This window comes from Numenius arquata, chromosome 11, assembly GCF_964106895.1.
Source record: "Numenius arquata chromosome 11, bNumArq3.hap1.1, whole genome shotgun sequence".
NCBI classification, from domain to species: Eukaryota; Metazoa; Chordata; class Aves; order Charadriiformes; family Scolopacidae; genus Numenius; species Numenius arquata.
The window spans coordinates 24,540,685-24,557,502 of NC_133586.1; the positions used below are offsets into that span (position 1 = coordinate 24,540,685).

The 16,818-nt window shown below is 52.4% G+C and overlaps 1 protein-coding gene across 1 annotated transcript in view; it reads left to right on the forward strand.

Annotated features, from left to right (window-relative positions):
* The first annotated feature begins 11,307 nt into the window (after positions 1-11,307).
* Positions 11,308-16,818, forward strand: part of NRG2 (neuregulin 2) — a 174,114-nt gene continuing 168,603 nt past the window's right edge. Inside the window, exon 1 of the mRNA XM_074155711.1 lies at positions 11,308-11,865. Within this exon, the coding sequence (XP_074011812.1) occupies positions 11,436-11,865 (430 nt within the window). The 5' untranslated portion in view covers positions 11,308-11,435. The remainder of the gene's footprint in view (positions 11,866-16,818) is intronic.

Consider the following 16,818-nt stretch of genomic DNA (forward strand, 5'->3'; position numbering starts at 1 on the left):
CAACCACTCTGAAAATGCTGTGTGGCACAGGTGAGAAGATGCAGTGCTCTGATCCCACAAGTTTTGGATGGAGCGGGTAGGAGACTGTGGTGTACAGAGCACCTGGTTTGTGTTAGAGAGGAAAAGGGTTTACAAAACAGGAACATTTGCAAACTGGCTTTGCCAGAAAGTTGTGGGATACTCTGCAGCCACCACAGGAGCCACAGCCCTTCTTCTACCGAAAGCAGTGCTGGGGGCTGGGAATGGGCTCCAGCTCGTGCGAGGGAGATGTTCTGCACCAGGGGGTAAGGTGAGGTGCGAGAGAGGGTTGTTTCTGCCTCTCAATAAGAAAGACCCAACAACAAATGGCTTAATAAAATAGCCATATTTTATAATAAAATAAAATAAAATAATAAAATAATAAGATAGAATAAAAAGAAGGATATATAATAGCTTGAAGGACCAAAAAGGAGGAAATTCTCTCAAGGAACGGGATATGCGCAGTGCTGTGGAAAAATCCATCCTGGGTCCATCTGATGCTGCATGAACACAGTGTGCCCCTCATATGAAGGGGCGTAAGATTAACTCGCTCTTGATATTTCTCTTTTTACTCTGCCTTATTAAAACAGCTATTTTATCAAGCCATTTGCTGTCAGGCCTTTCCCACTGAGACCAGAGAGAGGTCACGCCACCTTCCCCCAGTCCAGACCTGCCTTGGGAAGACACAGGGAGTGTCCTCGAGGAAGGGGGTGTGCTAGGGGCTTGACAGGGGGCTAGCAGAGAACCGCCCCCCCAGGTCAGGGCCATAGCTCCCTGCAGGCTCTGGCTCCTGCCAGCTCTCTGGCTGTCCCCAGCCTGGGGAGGTGGGAGGGACCTGTAGGAGCCCTGCTCTGAAGGAGCTCTGGGAGCCTCAGGTCCTCACTGCTTCCCCACATGGAGAAGTCATGAATCCTGCAAGGGGAACAGGCTGCATGTTGCGTCACAGGCAGCCAGCATCCCCCACGCCCATGCCACCCCCTTGTTAGGGCCTGAGACACAGCCGTGCCAGACTGGTTAGAGCTCATATATCCCAGAAGGGGTCCTAGAAGGTAGAAGGGAGCCCTGGGATGCTCCTGTCCAGTGCTTCCTTGCACCATGACTGTCACCAGCACTAGGTTAGGATGACCACAGCCTTGTTGGGGTTTGCCTCATTAACCCCCAACGATGGAGGACCCCAGCCCCCATGTTGTGCTCTCTCCTAGGAGTACACCACCCCCTGGGAAAGAAAAATCATCTGGATGATCTAAGCATCCCAAACTGCACCCTTTCCCCTTGTGACATGTCCTATCAAAGAGAATTTGGCTCTGTTGCCTGTGTACCTGTCCTCCCGGTAGATTTTGGTCACCATTAATTCAGCCCTTAGCCTCTTCTCGGCCCAGGCTAAATGAGACCACCTCCCTTCAGCCCTCCTGTCCCTATATCCCTGACCCAATGAGCATGTATGCCACCATTTTGCAAGAGGACAGAGAAGGCAGTAACATTATCCCCTGGGCCAGGTAAGCGGTGGTGATGTCTGTACCCCATCACTCCTATAGCGAGCAGAGACTGCCACTGAAGCCTCTATCTTGGCAGGGCTGGCCTGGCAGCCTTCCCAGATGATGGATTTTGGATGAGGAACACAAATTGTTGTCCCTGGCTTTGCAGGGTTAATCTCAGTGCAGATACATGTTGTGCTGCTGCCTATGTCCTCGGCTCCAGCCAGGAAGTGCACATCAAAGGGCTGAGGAGGGAGCTACAGACCAGGAAAGATGTGTGGTCATCACTCCACCAATGCATTTGGGAAAGTTGTGAAGTGCCTGTGGAGGGAGGATCTGGCACGCACACATGCATGCCCACGAATCACACGAGCGAGATGCAGCAGATGAGCTGCCTTGCTCTATTTGTAACCTCCCACTGCTGAACAGACTTTGCAGGGAGGAGAGGGAGCTGAAAATGGAGCTGAAAATTGAAATTTGAGGCTCAGATGCTTGGCGGGGCTTAGGAGCCTGATTCAACCCATGTCTCCCCAGGGAAGCAGAAGCTCCTCTTGTGCCTCTTGGGCCCTGTGTTTTGCTTTCAAGCTCAGCACAGAGTGAGACTTCCACAATCCACCTTGGAGGAAAAATCATTTGCATTAACTCATTGAGAAAAGTAAACATAAGGACACAATTAAACTGCAAAGAACAGTGTGATATGAAACAAGGAAAGAAAGAGGGAGGAGAAGGCAAAACAACTTGGTCTGTATTTTTTAATTTGTATCCTTTTAACTGGCTGAAGGAGTGTTGGGTGAGGACACCAGTGTCATGGTGTGCCCCGGTGGGTAGGATCCAGCCTCACTACCTAGGCATCACAGCAGGGAGGTTGCATTCAGGACCTTACTACATCTAAAAGCCTGATGCCATCGGTGGGCTTGTCCCAGGCGGTTCCAGCCTGGCCCCCCAGCAGGTGCAGGAGAAGAGGATGGTGTGCAGGGAACCACTGAAACCTGTCCCACAGGGAGGAGATGTGGCTGAGAAGCTAACAGAGGAGCCAACAATTCATAGGGCAGGGAGAGAGGGAGAGAGTCCAAGGACTCTCAAGGATCATGGATCACTTAGATTCATCCGGGCATGGGTAAAAATGCCAGGGTGATGCTTAGTGAAAAAGCCAGGCAGACATGCTTGCAGCAGCTGTCTCGGGACAGAGCCTTCATCCCCACACCCATCTCCTCAACATTGCATCAACCAAACTACATGCAGAGCTTGCACGTGGTATGCTGGGGAGGACCCAAGGCAGCCCTGCTCCTGCAATGGCTCTGCTCCTTCCTGCCCAGGCTGCAGGGGGGCTCCTGCCCTGGGGGTTCTCTGATGAGGTGTCACGAGGGCAACATCCAGGTCCCATCTCCAGGTTTTCCTGCCCCTTACATGCAGCAACCTGTGCACAGCCCACCCCTCTGCTGATCCCAGCCCTCCTTGCAAAGGGCAAGATGGCAAGGTGAGGGACAAGGCTCCAGCACCCTGGCTTCCTGCCGAAACTGCTAATTAAACAGCCAGTTTCATCAAGTGATTTTTCTGACGTGAAAACTTTTCCATAAGGAACTGGTCCCAAATCCACCAACTCATTTCAGATTTATTTTAAATCTAAGCTTTATATCATGTAGTTTCCTCCAGGGCTTGATTATCTTCTCAGCAAAAGCACTGTTGTTCTGGTTTGCGAGACCTATATTTAATCTTGCCGTAAGGTCTCCGCACCTCTCAGTACAGGGCTTAGGTGCTGCCACCTCAGCTCCTGGGCTTTCCTATTTATTTGAATCCATTAAACAAGTTACCACTTCTGTAATATTGAGGGTGTTCTCCAGCCATGGGGTTCCTGCAAGCATTAACCTGTTGCTGCAGAAATGGTCTCCTGAATCTCAGAAGTAATTTGGAGGTCTCTTGCCTAAACAGTGGCAGAAAATATTTAAACAGGGAATCAAGGTCAAAGGTAGACAAGGAGCCTTGTCAGTCTCTACTATTGTGATCACACCTCAAGTGCTCCTTCTCTGTGTTTCCTACACGTGTAATAAGGTATATAACCACTCAGCATATTTTTACATCAAAATAAATGAAACGGGCAAAGGTGGGAGGGGGAAACATTTTCCTGAGTCTGCAGACAGCCCTCAGCACTCAGTCAGAGGAGCTGAGCAGCCCACTTCACCTCAATGAGACAGAGATTTTTGCAGTGCAGAAAGCCATTGCTTTCATGGAAGCCCTTTCATCAGCTTTTCGTCATATTTTCACATACCCTCCAGTTTCAAACTGGCTGGCATTGCCCCATGGCCACCAGCTTCATTTATTGCACCCCTTAGCCAGCACCCCAATCGCTGCAATATGCTGCCCATGCAAAGCTCTGAGGAGCTGAGGAGTCCTGAAGGGAGAAGGAGAGGTGCTGAACACGGACATTTATAACATGAAACCTCTGCACTAACTGAATAAACTGCCACCTTGGATTCATTAGAAGCCTCCCTCGTCATGCTTGGCTGGTGCAATGGTAGCACAGACTTTCTGCTGTGTTGTGAGATGCAGTTGGCAGGAAGAATTTGGGGTGTCATTATGAGCTTAAAGTGCAATATTAAAGGAAGTTGCCACCCTGGCTGCTCCCGTGCCAGCATCGCAGGTGGCCCTTTGTGCATGTTGTTTTGTCTCTGGCAGGAGCTTGGTGTGAAAGATTTTTCACCAGTGTTGTGATATCCTGCTTGTTGGTCAAAAAATGGTGGTTTCAGGTTGAGCAAGACCCACATGTATTGCCTCCTACTTGGTGGTGTTATTTTTCAATGAATAATTGGGGTGGAGGTAGTGGTGCTCCGAGCAGAACTGTACTTGGAGAGTTTCTCTTGTCAATACATGGTGGTACTGCTTCAGAGAGGGTTCCCTGCAGTCACACAGCCCTCCAGGCTGCTTCGTTGGCTTTCACAGCAAAAATATAAACAAGTGTTTTTGAAATGCCAGCTCCAAAAGTAGGGGCTGAACTGATTTTGAATCCACAAGAAACACTCTTGCAGCAGATGACCTGGAGCTCTCTCACCACCTAAACCACTAAAGCTTAGGACAGACTCACTCTGATGGCATCCATTCCTCAGTTCTGCATCCATGCCCTCTAGAGATGCATCATTCATGCTCTAGACAAGCAGCATCATTAGAGAAGGCAAAACTGCACCAATGTTTTTATGACTAGCACTGGTTTTTACCTTTGCAATGGTATATCACATCATGGGTTTGTCTGGGAATAGCTGTCTGCTTCAACTGTTGCATTCTTCATGGTGATTTGGAGATGTTGCTCTTCATTTTTCTTCTTCACAATAGTTCTTTACAGTTTTTTCAAGTAGAGGCTGACCTGGCTCAGGATATACCATAATTGGTATAGACTTTATCTAAGAAGGGAACTCGGAGGTGCACGGACCTACCTGATGCACCGGCACGACTGTAATAATTATTTAATACACAGTGGGGTGTAAGGAGGTTGTGCAGAGAGAAGGGAAGAGAGAGAAAAATCAGTGTGGCTGGCAGAGAAATCCGGTCCTGGGGGAGAGTCTCTGGGATGAAGGGGTCTCTCACTGGTGGCCTGGAGACTGGAGGGGCTGCAGTGCCCAGGAGCTGAAGATACACCCCAGTGTGGGGAGCATTGCCCTCGCCGGTGCCATTTTGCACCCATGTGTCATCTTTCTGGTGACACATCACAGTGCCTGGCCAACAGCGTCCGTCTGGGAGACAAGTGTTGCCTTGCTGACCCTCAGCTTTCTGCTGGTGTCTACGTCTGCCAGTCTCAGGAGAGGAGTCCTCTGGTCTGGGCAGAGTGGGCAGTGATGACAGAGCAATCGCTCTTCGGTGGAAGGCTCCCTTCTGTCTCCTCCATGCCGAGCAGCGTGAAACACTCCCAAAGCTGGAGTTGCTGGTAAATGCATTGGATGCAGATGCACGTATCTAAGAAACAGAGCGTGGGAGAGGCACAGTGATCCAAGGCTGTAGAGGCACGCCATCAGAATGATCAACGTGCAAAATTTGGGTACTAAGGCATGGACTGAAACATCTGATTGGAAGGCTGAGAGGAAAAAAGGAAGGCTGAATTGTTTATATTTTGTTTTCATTCATCATTCCTGCTCATGTGGGTGGACAAGGAGTGAATGAGTTTCTTGGGGAGGGCAGGAAATAGAAGAGTCACAAATTTCCTCGAAAGATGAGTGGCTTTTTTTCTTCCTTGTGCCTAGGCTAATATGCCACAGAGGGGCTGGAGAGAACCCTAATAGCTTTTCTGCCATGTGAAAGAAACCACTTAGCTCTTGATTTTTCTTCCCTTCAATTGCCATAGGCCAAGAGAGACAAGGTTTTTCAGGATGGATTTTGTCCCTCTAGTAAAGCACTGGTTTGTCTCCCAACAGCAAATGTGCCCAACTTATTTTCTTTGTGCTGTTGAGCATCTCACAGAAGACAGTAGGACAATGTTCTCTCAGCTCAGGGAAGGAGGGGTAGCTGGATCAGGCCTCCACACCATGATGGTCTCTTTCTGGGAGAGGCAGCACTGGTGCCTACAGCTACATCCCTCAGTTCTGCCTTCCCCTGCTGGCAATGGTGCGGAAGGTGACATCAATAGGCAGGAGATACGGGAACTCAGTGGGGTAGAGGTAAGCCCAGGAAACTGCCAAGACCATGACAGCATTGCTGTTGGAGAACTCCTGAGGTGGGTCTTGGTTTCCTTTGCTGCAGTCATGCTGCTCGCTGGAGCCTTTGACAGGCCAGTGCAATAGGAGATTTTGGAGATCTCTCTCCAACCCAGTCTACCTGAAAAGACTGCCAGGTATGGTGTATTTTGACCTTGGTCTTGCTTAGCCAATCTCCAGATTGGAGTCTCAAATTGGGTTCTGGGCTTTGCTTTTTCCATGTAATTTCTGAGTTAATCATTTATCATCTGCCTTTCTCATTTCACCCAAGACTATGGCAGTGTTTCCTTGGTGCCAGGAGTCCGGTGTGTCCTGGCAAAGGGCTGGCTCCTGCCCTGCATGGCAGGTACTGATGGGCTATGTACCCACTGCTGCTGGACAACCCCAAGCTGAACAAGCCAAATCCTTGCAGAGAAGACATTGAGTTGTGTAAAAAAAAATGCCTGCACTGGATTTGTTGGTCTTGGGGCATGTTTCTAAGCCACTGTAAAATACCTGACTGTAACAGGGAAGAAATGTCCCACAGGGAAAAAAAATGTGTTCCCTTGACTGGGGTATCAGCAGGTGTCTCCGAGCCTGCCATGTTCACACCAGCAGGGCTCCAGGGTCACTGCAGGAGACCGGGAGAGACTCAGTGGGGAGGGCTGGGGGAGATGGAGGGACACACTTGAGATGCATGCATGCTTCTGAGGCTCACCCAAAGCAGGCTTAGAATAGCCCCATGCTGGATAACACCAGCCCATCCAAAATACCCTGGGGTGGAAAGGCAGATGCTCTGTTCCTCATGATACCAAAAGTCCTATTTCTGTGACAGGACGTACCCACATCAGATCTGCAGGAACGTGTCTTCAACTAGCGTGGAGGAGGCTGAGGATCTGCAACCTGTGGAAGGTGCTGAAGATGTGCAACCTGCTTGCCTGTGCTGTTGGGGGTCAATATCTCTCCTTTCAGCAGAGCTGCAGGGTTTCCTGAGGCAGGGAGGGACACTGGGACACTGCCCTCTGTGGCACCCATCACCCTGCAGGGCTCTGTGCCAGGAGCTCCCTTGGCAGAGGGAAAGAGAGACCTGCGAAGCACTTTGTTTTGCAGGCATCTCTGGGAAATTGCAGGAGCAAAATGCGGAGGTGAATGAAAAACTAGCCACCACAGCAGCTGCCGGAGCCTCTGACAGTGCTGCTGAGCTCTTGGGGTGCTCCAAGCAGGGTGGAATCTGGGCTGAGCTCAGATGGTCCGTCTCCCATTCAGGGTTGCAAACATGATGGGGTTTTGCTGCAGGGAGGTAGGGGAGAGATGGGCTTTAGAGAAATTGAAGGAGCCAGGGAATGAAACAGTTGGTTTTGGAAATAATGGCTCTTCATGATGGATCCCAGCTCGTGACTTTCTGGTTGACAAGGGGAAAATACGGAAGATGAAGAAATGAAACCCCAGAGGGAATGAGGTATGGATGGGTCAGAGACACAAACATTCAAGAGCAGTTGCATCGAGATGGTTTGGTGCAGAAAGGTTGATGACAAACACAGAGCCTCTTTACTGGAAGGCGCAGTGCATTTTACAGAAGAGAGAAAAAGCTGGGAAATGTTTAAATTTGCCAGTTTTGACCATCCTTAAACAGGGTGAAAATTTGAAAAATATGTATCAGCCTGGAGACTAAGCGAGGATGATATCAGCTAACAACCGTGGTGATGAAGCTGGAGAAAACTCTTTCTGAGACAAAATGAGTAGCAGAAAGGTGCAATAGCTGGTGATGCAGACACAGTGAAATGGGGATAGAGTTCCCTACCCTGAGGAACAGACATGGGAGCTGCAGAAAACGCATCTAGAAGCAAAGGGTGAGATTTAAACAGTACTATTTGGCAAACTGGCTTTGGAGCCCAAAGGTTTTTGTCCATCTCCCCGTGCAGATAAAAACCAACGCAAGTCCCTGACTTGCAACAAGGCACAACCCTTGAGTCCCAGCACACTTGCTCTTCTGAACTCTTTCTAGAAAGCTTTGAAAAGAGTATTGTGGCCAGCGGGCCGCATGGTGATGCATGGTACAGCACAGAAGCAGAGAAAGACCCTGCACAGATCACTGCCAAAGCGACCAGGCAATGCAAAGCCTGTGAGGAGATGTTAGAAAAGGATGTGACTCTATGACGGTGCATGGGCAGGCTAGAAGTAAGCCATCACTCTAACTGTGCACTTTCCTATCAGCAAAACCACACCACCTCCTGCCTGGCTTTGCTGCCCTCAGTGGATGATGGCCAGCCTTGCACCTGCTCATTTTGGGTTGTCTCCCTGCACATCCCCAGCATCCCCCCTGGAGAAATGCCCCCCAGCCCTGGGGGACAAATTAGGACCTTCTCCCTCCAGCTGTTCCTTTGGGACCTGTAGTGAACTCAAACGTGACTTGCAGGTGAGGATCAGCCATCTGATACCAGCACATTGAAGGAGTCTTTTGGCTCCTTGCTGGTCTTCACCCTAACAAACAACACCTCTCAGAAACCACAAAACCCACTGTATGGCCAAGGTGCAGTCAGCAGGGCGAGAGAAGTGATCCCTCTGCTCTGTGTGGCATTTGGAAATCCCAGATGGAGTCTGGGTTGAGATTGGGACTTTCCAGCACTAAAAAGACATTGACAGCCTGGAATGAGAGCAGCAGAGGTGGGGGGCTGGAGATCAGGAGGTACGAGAAGAATCTTTGTGAGAGTTCAGCCTGGAGAAGAGGAGATCTTGGTGCTGCTGGCAGCCACCTGGGAGCGGTGGTAGAGGGACAGAGCCTCTCAGATGGAGTGGGGATGAGAGGCAACAGGCACAAGCTGGAATGTGGGGAATTTCCATTAGAGATAAAGAAAAGCTTTCTTCACCGTGAAGATAGTCAAAGCTGGAACAGGTTCACCAGGAAGGTTCCAGCTGGAGCTAAGCATGACCTGGAGCGACCTACCCTAGCTGGCCCTGCTGTAAGACCTGCCAACCTCAGTTACCCTATTATTCTGTGAATGAAGGTCAAGTCTTTTTGAGGCAACCGAAAACTGAAGAGACATATTTTTAAAAGTATGTAAGTATGTTATTTAGGCTCCATTCTCTCAAAACCAGTGTTCAGACTGGGCTGGTGTCTGCACCCAGGGCCTTGCCTTATTCATGTCATATGTCAAAATGCCCAAGGACCTACAGAAAGGAATGATTTTCTATTTATATGGGAGAATCATCAGGGAAGGGGGGGGACTGATGTGATCCTAAACTATTTCCCAAATAATAATAGAAATGCAAGCATCTCTGGCAATGAAGACTAGTTGTCTTCACAACAATTAGGCTGAACAGCAGGAGAAATATTGCTAAAAGGAGATGTGGCCAGTGATCTTTTACAAGACCAAATGTCCCGGACCCCAAAATGCTCCAGAGACAGAGAAAAGCCTCCCTTTCCAAAATTGCCCCAGAGGCCCTCACAGGTATCTTGTGCTGAATTTCTCCCAGCCGTTGAAACACTGTGGTCCCACTAGGATTTCAACCTGCAAGCAGGGAGAAGACAAGGACTAGCAACGCAAATGCCTGGGCATTAAACTGTCTTTTCTGGCAAGGGGGAGGGTGGAGCGGAAGAGCTCCAGATCAAGTTATGCTATCTGAACAAAATATTAGGGAAAGGGGAATTTCCACAGAGATTTGTGTCAAAAGCAGAGTGAAGTCAGGTGGTTTCCCTACTCCTCCAAGCAGCTTCCTGAATCCAAAATGCTGTCCTTCCCTCTGCCGTGGGAAACACTTCTGGCTCCTTTGGACTCTGCCTGTGTTCCTCTGCAGTTTTGCATGGTCATCAAAAGGGGGAAAAGAGAAAGCTTTCAGAAACATCTGAAAACAGAAAGCCACAGAGAATCACAGCAAGAGAAAATGCAGTCAAGAAGTGCTCCCCAAACCCTGCTGTTAACACTGCACTGCTTCTGAGGCATCGAGGTCCTGCAATGGCAGAGCTATTCAGAGAGCTGTTAGCCTTCCCAGAGAGGGGGAGCAGCCGTCCCGGCTGGCAACGCGGAGCCGCAGCCGCTCCAAGGCTGCGGAGCTCAGGGTGTGTGTGCTGGGGCTGTGCCATCATGTGCCAGGGGCGGGACAAGGCTGGCTCCCAACCGGGGCAGCAGTGCCAGGGCAACACGAGGAGAGGCAGCTGGGTGCCTGTGCCGAGCACAGCGGCTGTGCTCCCTTCCCATTTTTCCTGATGATTTTGACTGCACCACGTCAAGTGGAGAGCAAACCTGAATCCTGCCATCAGTGCTCCTCTGCTCAAAGACCTGGCTCTTGTCATCATTTGGGGTGTGCTGAGGGATTCCCTTGAGGTTGCAAAGCCACCGCAGCAGGGGCTGTGTCTCCATTGCAGTGCAGGCAGGGCTGTGTGTCCCTGCTACAGGGTGTGCTCCCACCCATCACTTCAGGCAAGGCTGAGCCTGGCCTTCCTGCCTCCAGGTCACCTCCATCGTGATGGGACCATGGCTGCTCCCCTTCAATGCAGAATCGAGTGCAACAACAAACAGGAAATCCTCTGCTGCTAATTTAGCATCTCAGATCCCTTCCACGCTGTAGCATCTGGGCAGTGAGGCTTTGGGAGTACGGATGCTTCAGGATCAGCTGTGAAAATAAACCCAAATAAGCCACTTTTTGGAGATTAAACTGACTCCTTCTGAAAACCACTGCAGGGGGAAGAGCACTTGTTTATTAAAAAGAGGCATCAGGGATCAGACCATGAAAGAAGGCTTTGTCTCCTCGGCTATTACCTTACTCCACTTGTCTCAATGCCTTTTCTTCAGGTGTGCAGGGAATCTCAGGCACAAACCGCCAAAAAACCATCGTGCAAAGAGGACCCTCCCCCCCCCCGGGCCCTGCACATCACGGAAGCCCCGGTGCCACCTGCAGCCCCATCTTTGGTGGCACCTTGAGGGAAGCGGGGTGGGGAAAGCGGGGGGGAGGGGATCTGAACGCTTGGGGACTTGGCGAAGGGCCGAGATGGAGGCAAACACCATCTGGCTCCATCCCCGGGGACCCTCCCAAGCCCTGCAGGAGCGGGAGACAGGGATGGAGGGATGCCGGGCATCCCCGCGGGGGGAGTCCACGGGCTGGGGGGCGAAAATGTCAGCATCTCACCTCCCTTAACGGGAGGAGGATCCCCCCGTGGCTCCGCGTCGCGCCGCGCCGCTCCGCGTCGTGCCGTGCCGCGCCGCTCCGCCCCGCCGCGCCCGCCGCGCCGCAGCCCCGCAGCCCCGGCCGCCGCAGGGCCGGCGGGGAGCGAGCGGTGGCAGCCGGCGGCATGAGGCGCGACCCGGCGCCCGGCTTCTCCATGCTGCTCTTCGGCGTTTCCCTCGCCTGCTACTCGCCCAGTCTCAAGTCGGTGCAGGATCAGGCGTACACGGCGGCGGTGGTGCTGGAGGGCAAGGTGCAGTCCGTGGGGGCCCCAGCCGGCGGCGGGAATGACAGCCGAGGAGCCGCCGGTCCCGGCGGGGGGGTCTTGGTCAAGGTGCTGGACCTGTGGCCCCTCAACAGCGGCGGGCTGCAGCGGGAGCAGCTCATCAGCGTGGGCTCCAAGGCGCCCTGCTTCAAAGTGAAGCGCAACCACCGCTACATCTTCTTCCTGGAGCCCACCGAGGAGCCGCTCGTCTTCCGCACCGCCTTCGCCCCGCTCGACACCAGCGGCAAGAACCTCAAGCGGGACGTGGCGCGGATCCTCTGTGCCGACTGCGGTACGGGCCGCGCGGCGGAGGCGGGGGGCGGCGGCCGGGGGGGGCGGCGGGACCGGCGGCGGGGGCCGCTGGCCCGCGTCTCGGGCAAGTCGCGGGGCCACAGGTCCATAGCCCGGGGGCTCAGCTCGGGGAGGGAGGGAAGGAGGGGAGGCGCGGCGATCGCTTCCCCGGCCGGCACCGGGGGCGATGCGCTCCGCCGGGCCCGGCCGCCGCAGCCGCGCTGCCCCTCCCGCTCTCCGCTCGCCCGGCTCAAGGTCCCGGCCCACCCCCCCGACACCCCCGGCGCAGTGCCGGTAGCGCAGCCCCGAGCCCCGGGGCGGGGCAGGGCCCGCAGCCCGGCGACCGCTGCGCCCGGGGCAGCCGGCTCTCCGGCGGCAGCGCTCTGGAGCCCTCCGTCTCGGCGCTTCTCCGATGCCCCCCCCGCCTCGGGTGCCGCTTCCCTCGGTTCGCCTCGGTGATGGGGGAGCCGCTACCGGCGTGCGGCGGTGGCTCCGTTAACTCTGTGCGCACCGGTGCTGCTGATGCCTTCCTCTCCCCAGGCATGTTTACGGGTGCGGAGAAGGGCTCTTTCCCGGGGTGTGCGGGGCCTGGGGCGGGTGCGGGCTCTCCAGGTGTGCCCTAAGTGCTGGGAAGTTTTGACTCCTTCAAAATAACGGCCTCGCGTTGTGGAGTTGGTTTTCTTTTGTTCGTTCAGTGGATTTAGATGTCTCCTGTCGATGCACTCGCCCTGTTCTGGGTGCGTGCTTTGTGCTGATCCGCCACCATCTCTGTAAACGCAGTTATGAAATGACTTCAATGGGGAAGTGCCCGACGGAGTGTTACTCCTTTTGTGCCTGGATTTTACTTGCCGTACTCTGGCAGGGTGAATACCTGTGATGGGCTGGGGGGGACCAGGCAAAGACAATGACTGCATTTTCCCAGGGTTGGGATCTGAGCTTACAAAAATGTGAGGCTGACCCTTCCTCTGGCTTGAACACTCAGATACTGTGTCACAAAATCCAGAGAAGGCCGGTGTTAACCCAGAGAGCGCTGAGCACCGTGCCATGCCATCAGAAATGGATTTGAATCTCTCATGTTTGGTAAGTTACGAGGATGTACAGAGTGTATCTCCAGGGATTCCAGGTTCCCCACACAATGACAGCATGCTGTGCTTCCTCATCAGGTTAATTGGCCTTTAGCCTCATTAAAACCAAGGTGCCTTGTCAAGTTATACTTAGCTCTGTAATGAACGTGTGTGATGCTTTGTTGTTGTGTTATTAACTAGGTGTTTCTGGGGCAAACACTTGGCCATTTGGGACTGCTGACCCCAGATTTTGAAAGCCAGACCCATCTTTTTTTTTTAGTTATTCAAAGGATAAATTTAGAAGATTGTGTTTCCTGGGAGAAAGGCGGAACCTTGCCTATCATAATATGTTGTTGAGGAAAATGGGCTAGGACTGCATATGAGAAAACTAATTTGGGAGATACTAATTTCATATGCGTCTGTATGTGGGCCATTGTGGACATAGAGGATTTGGCGAAATAGCTGTTGCAGAGTTAATAGGAAGGTAAACGGGGGAATTTCTCTGGATTGTCATCTCATCATCAGGTGAAAGCACATCAAAAAGTATGTTGGTGTTTTTTTTGTTTTTTTTTAAAGCAAGAAGGATTCCAAACTTGCGCATCTCTGAGCAGCAGGGTATGACTTTAAGAGGAACGGAGGCTGCTCTGTTGCTTCCTGGATCAGGCCCAAGGTGTTAACATGTAGGCTGATGTAACAACAAGTTAAGGGGTGTCATTTTGCCCGTGACACCTTCTTGGATCTGCTGCTTTTGTGTCTGTATTTCTGATGGTCTGAATAGGTTCCCTGGCTAAGGGACTCTGCAGGTTGGGGGGAGCATTGTCTCAGCAGAGCTCTGCAGCAGATCGCAAAGGAAAAATAAAAGCTGGTGGTTGGGAGCTGTCATAACTGTGGTTTGGTTCAGTGGTGAAGAATAAATAGGAGCCTCAGCCTGCTGAACTTGTCATTCCCCAAGCACTCCATGCTCTCAGTTTGGCTGGGAGGTTACTTCTGAAGGTGACATTCCTGGCAGGATCTTCTGATTCGTAGCACTGGAGCTGCTGGAAAGGTGCGTGGACTGGGAAACCAGGCCATGCTCTGCCTTCTTGCACCTTGGCTTCTGTCGGCAGGGGAGACCCGGAGGGGTGCAGGGCTAGTTCCTATTTCCTGTTTTTGCTGTAGGCAGGGACTGTGGACAACTCCAGAGCTAGCAGGGGGTGAAGTGTCTAGGCACAACCTGCACTCTGATGGACAGCCAGGCTGCATCAGTTTTCGGGATATTATGGAGCTAAGGGGACAGATGCTGGGCCACTTCTGAGTGGATGAAGAGGGACCTTGTGGCTCTGATCACTCCAATTCCCCCTGCTCCCAAAGATGGAGAACCATCGTCTCCCTGCTCTGGCTCCATGCCTGGGTCTGTCTTCTAGTGATTCATCCCCTTCTCACAGGCTAAGATGCTGGGTGTCCTCTGCTCTCGCTTCTTGCTGAGGTCCAGGAGGCGTTGCAGGATTAGGCCTGTGGTTGGAGCATCTGTGTCTCTCTTGAAGGGACAGTCTCTGCTGTTTGCACGGCTCAGAGGAGGAGAGAAGGTGGGTGGTCAGGCTCTGCGCAGGACCCAGACCCTCACTGGGCAGAGCCAGGGAGGCTGAAGGAGAGGGAAGGGTAGCATGGGGTGTGGAAGGCAGAACACGGAAACCGGTCTGTGCGGTGGCATGTGTGCGGGGGCTCGGCTGGGTGGTTTGTGTCCGCAACCCCCCCATGCCGAGATCCAGGGATGGGGATTCTCACTTTGGCCATCCCCCTGCTGGGCAGGCTCTAGGGGCTGGAACTTCCCTTCCTGCAAACCCCTGAGGTTTGCAGCCTCTGCATCTCTGCCCAGCCGTGGGTTTGTGTCCCCCTGGCACACAGGGAGCTGCTGGTCCTGCGGCCCAGGATCCTGTGGGTCATGCTACCCACCTGCCCATCTTAAAAATCTCTTCTGCACTGGCAGTATTATTGGGTTTTTTTCATACTGTTATATAATGATTCCTGTTACTGCTTCTCCTCCTGTCTCTTTTCTTTACATCTTCTAGCTCCTCAATTTTGGATGGTCTCTTATCTCCTGTTTGCCTACATGCACTTCAAGGAGGAAGAAATAGGTGCAAGCTGCGGCGCTAGCTGTCACTGGTGGGATGGCTGTGTGGCATAGTATCCCCTGCTGGGACCTGTTTTGAGTCCAGAAAGGGTGGTCCTTAAGGGTTGCTTGTGTCGTCATCTGCTTTCCACTCTATATGATCCTGTGCTTCCTGGGCGAAAGATATATTTGCAGGTATTTTGTACCCAGGCGGCACTCTCGCTGGTAGGGATTTAACCTCTCTGAGCTCTGATTTCTGCTTTCACAGAGGAACAAATGTCTTCCTGCCTCCATAGGCAGGAATTTGCAAAGTAGCTTTAATTAGAGCTTGTACATCTCCTGGAGCACCTCCCCAAAAATGCTGCAGAGTTCCAGGACAAAGTACGCGACTTGCCTGTAGGATTAGCTAGCTTAGTCTGAGTGAGTAATCTGGTGGTGGCAGATCCCTGGGAGGATTTGCAGGCAGAGTATCTGTTGTTGCAGAAGGTACTTCTTGTGAGATGAGGTTTTTTTTTTTTCCTAGTCGGAAGGTGCCTTGGTCCCAGTGGGAATCAGGAACATGCTGGGGCTGTGGCATTGCACTCGGTGGCCATATGATCCTGGGAGCTGTTTATCCGTTGATGCTGGGAGCCAGGTTAGTTACAGCTGGCCTGTGAGGAGAGGAGGGAGGCCTGATTTTGAAGTGCCCGCGGGAAAATGCAGCTCTCTGGATTACAGTGTAGGTGTTGCTGCCTGAAATAGCACTGGCAACTTTGGACTAGCAGCTCATGCAAAAATACCCTTCTCTGCTATCCTGCAGATCACTGGGCTTGCTCCAAGCCAGGCAGGCTCAGGGGAAAGATGCAGGTGGGCTCCAGCCACTGATGCTGGTGCTCTCCCTTCGTCCCAGGGCAGCTGTGGAGCAGGGAGCAGCAAAGCTGGATTGTCTCATGCACCACCCTGCTAATTAAAGCTGTCTGAAACGATTTCTCACCACCTTCAGAAAAATCACACTTCCTTAGGTTTGCAGAAGAGTGAAAACTTGCTGCCTTCTTGCCTCGAGTTTCTGCAGATGGGGAATGGTCACTTTGCTGCAGAAAGCTTTTACCCCTTGCAAGGATGGCAGGTTCCTGGGTGCTCTCTGCTCCTGGTTAGCTGGCACACAGGATTTGGCCTGGGAATGGACCTGGGGTGGCTGGGTGACTGTGGCCATGTGAGTTTCTTGTCTCCCAGCTGAGCCAGCTGTGATGGGGAACTGGCAACTGCAACTTTGGTCAGCTGGTGTTGAAGGTCCAAGTGACTTAGCTGTACCTGAAACAAGGGAGGTTGTCCACTCTCAGGCACGTGCTGTGCCTGGAGCAAAGCCTGGCTAATTTCTCAGTCTCCCTTTCAGAAACATTTGACTAAATAAAGTCTCCCCAAGGATCTCTATGAGTAACAGGAGACTCAAAAGGCTCCTGATTGATCCCAGCAGTGCTGTTTCTATATCTACGGCCTCTCCATGCACAGCCCCTGGGCACCAGCTGCTGCTCCATGGCTGTCTTTGTGCTCTGCTAGCTAATAACCCTTAGATATGGGCCCTGAAGCATAACGCCCTTTCGAAATCACAGCCAACACCTTGACTTGGGTTTGGATCTGGATCAGAAACTGGTGCATGCTTGGGAGCACAAAGGCAATAAACTCCCATCATCAGGCAAAAAGGGACCCATGTTCTGCTGCAGCTGAGCTCCCCACTTGGTTTGGGCTGCAAAAGGCAAAATGCACCATGGTCACCAGGGCTTTGAGCCTTAAAGTGTTTGACACACCCCAAAATCTACTGCGA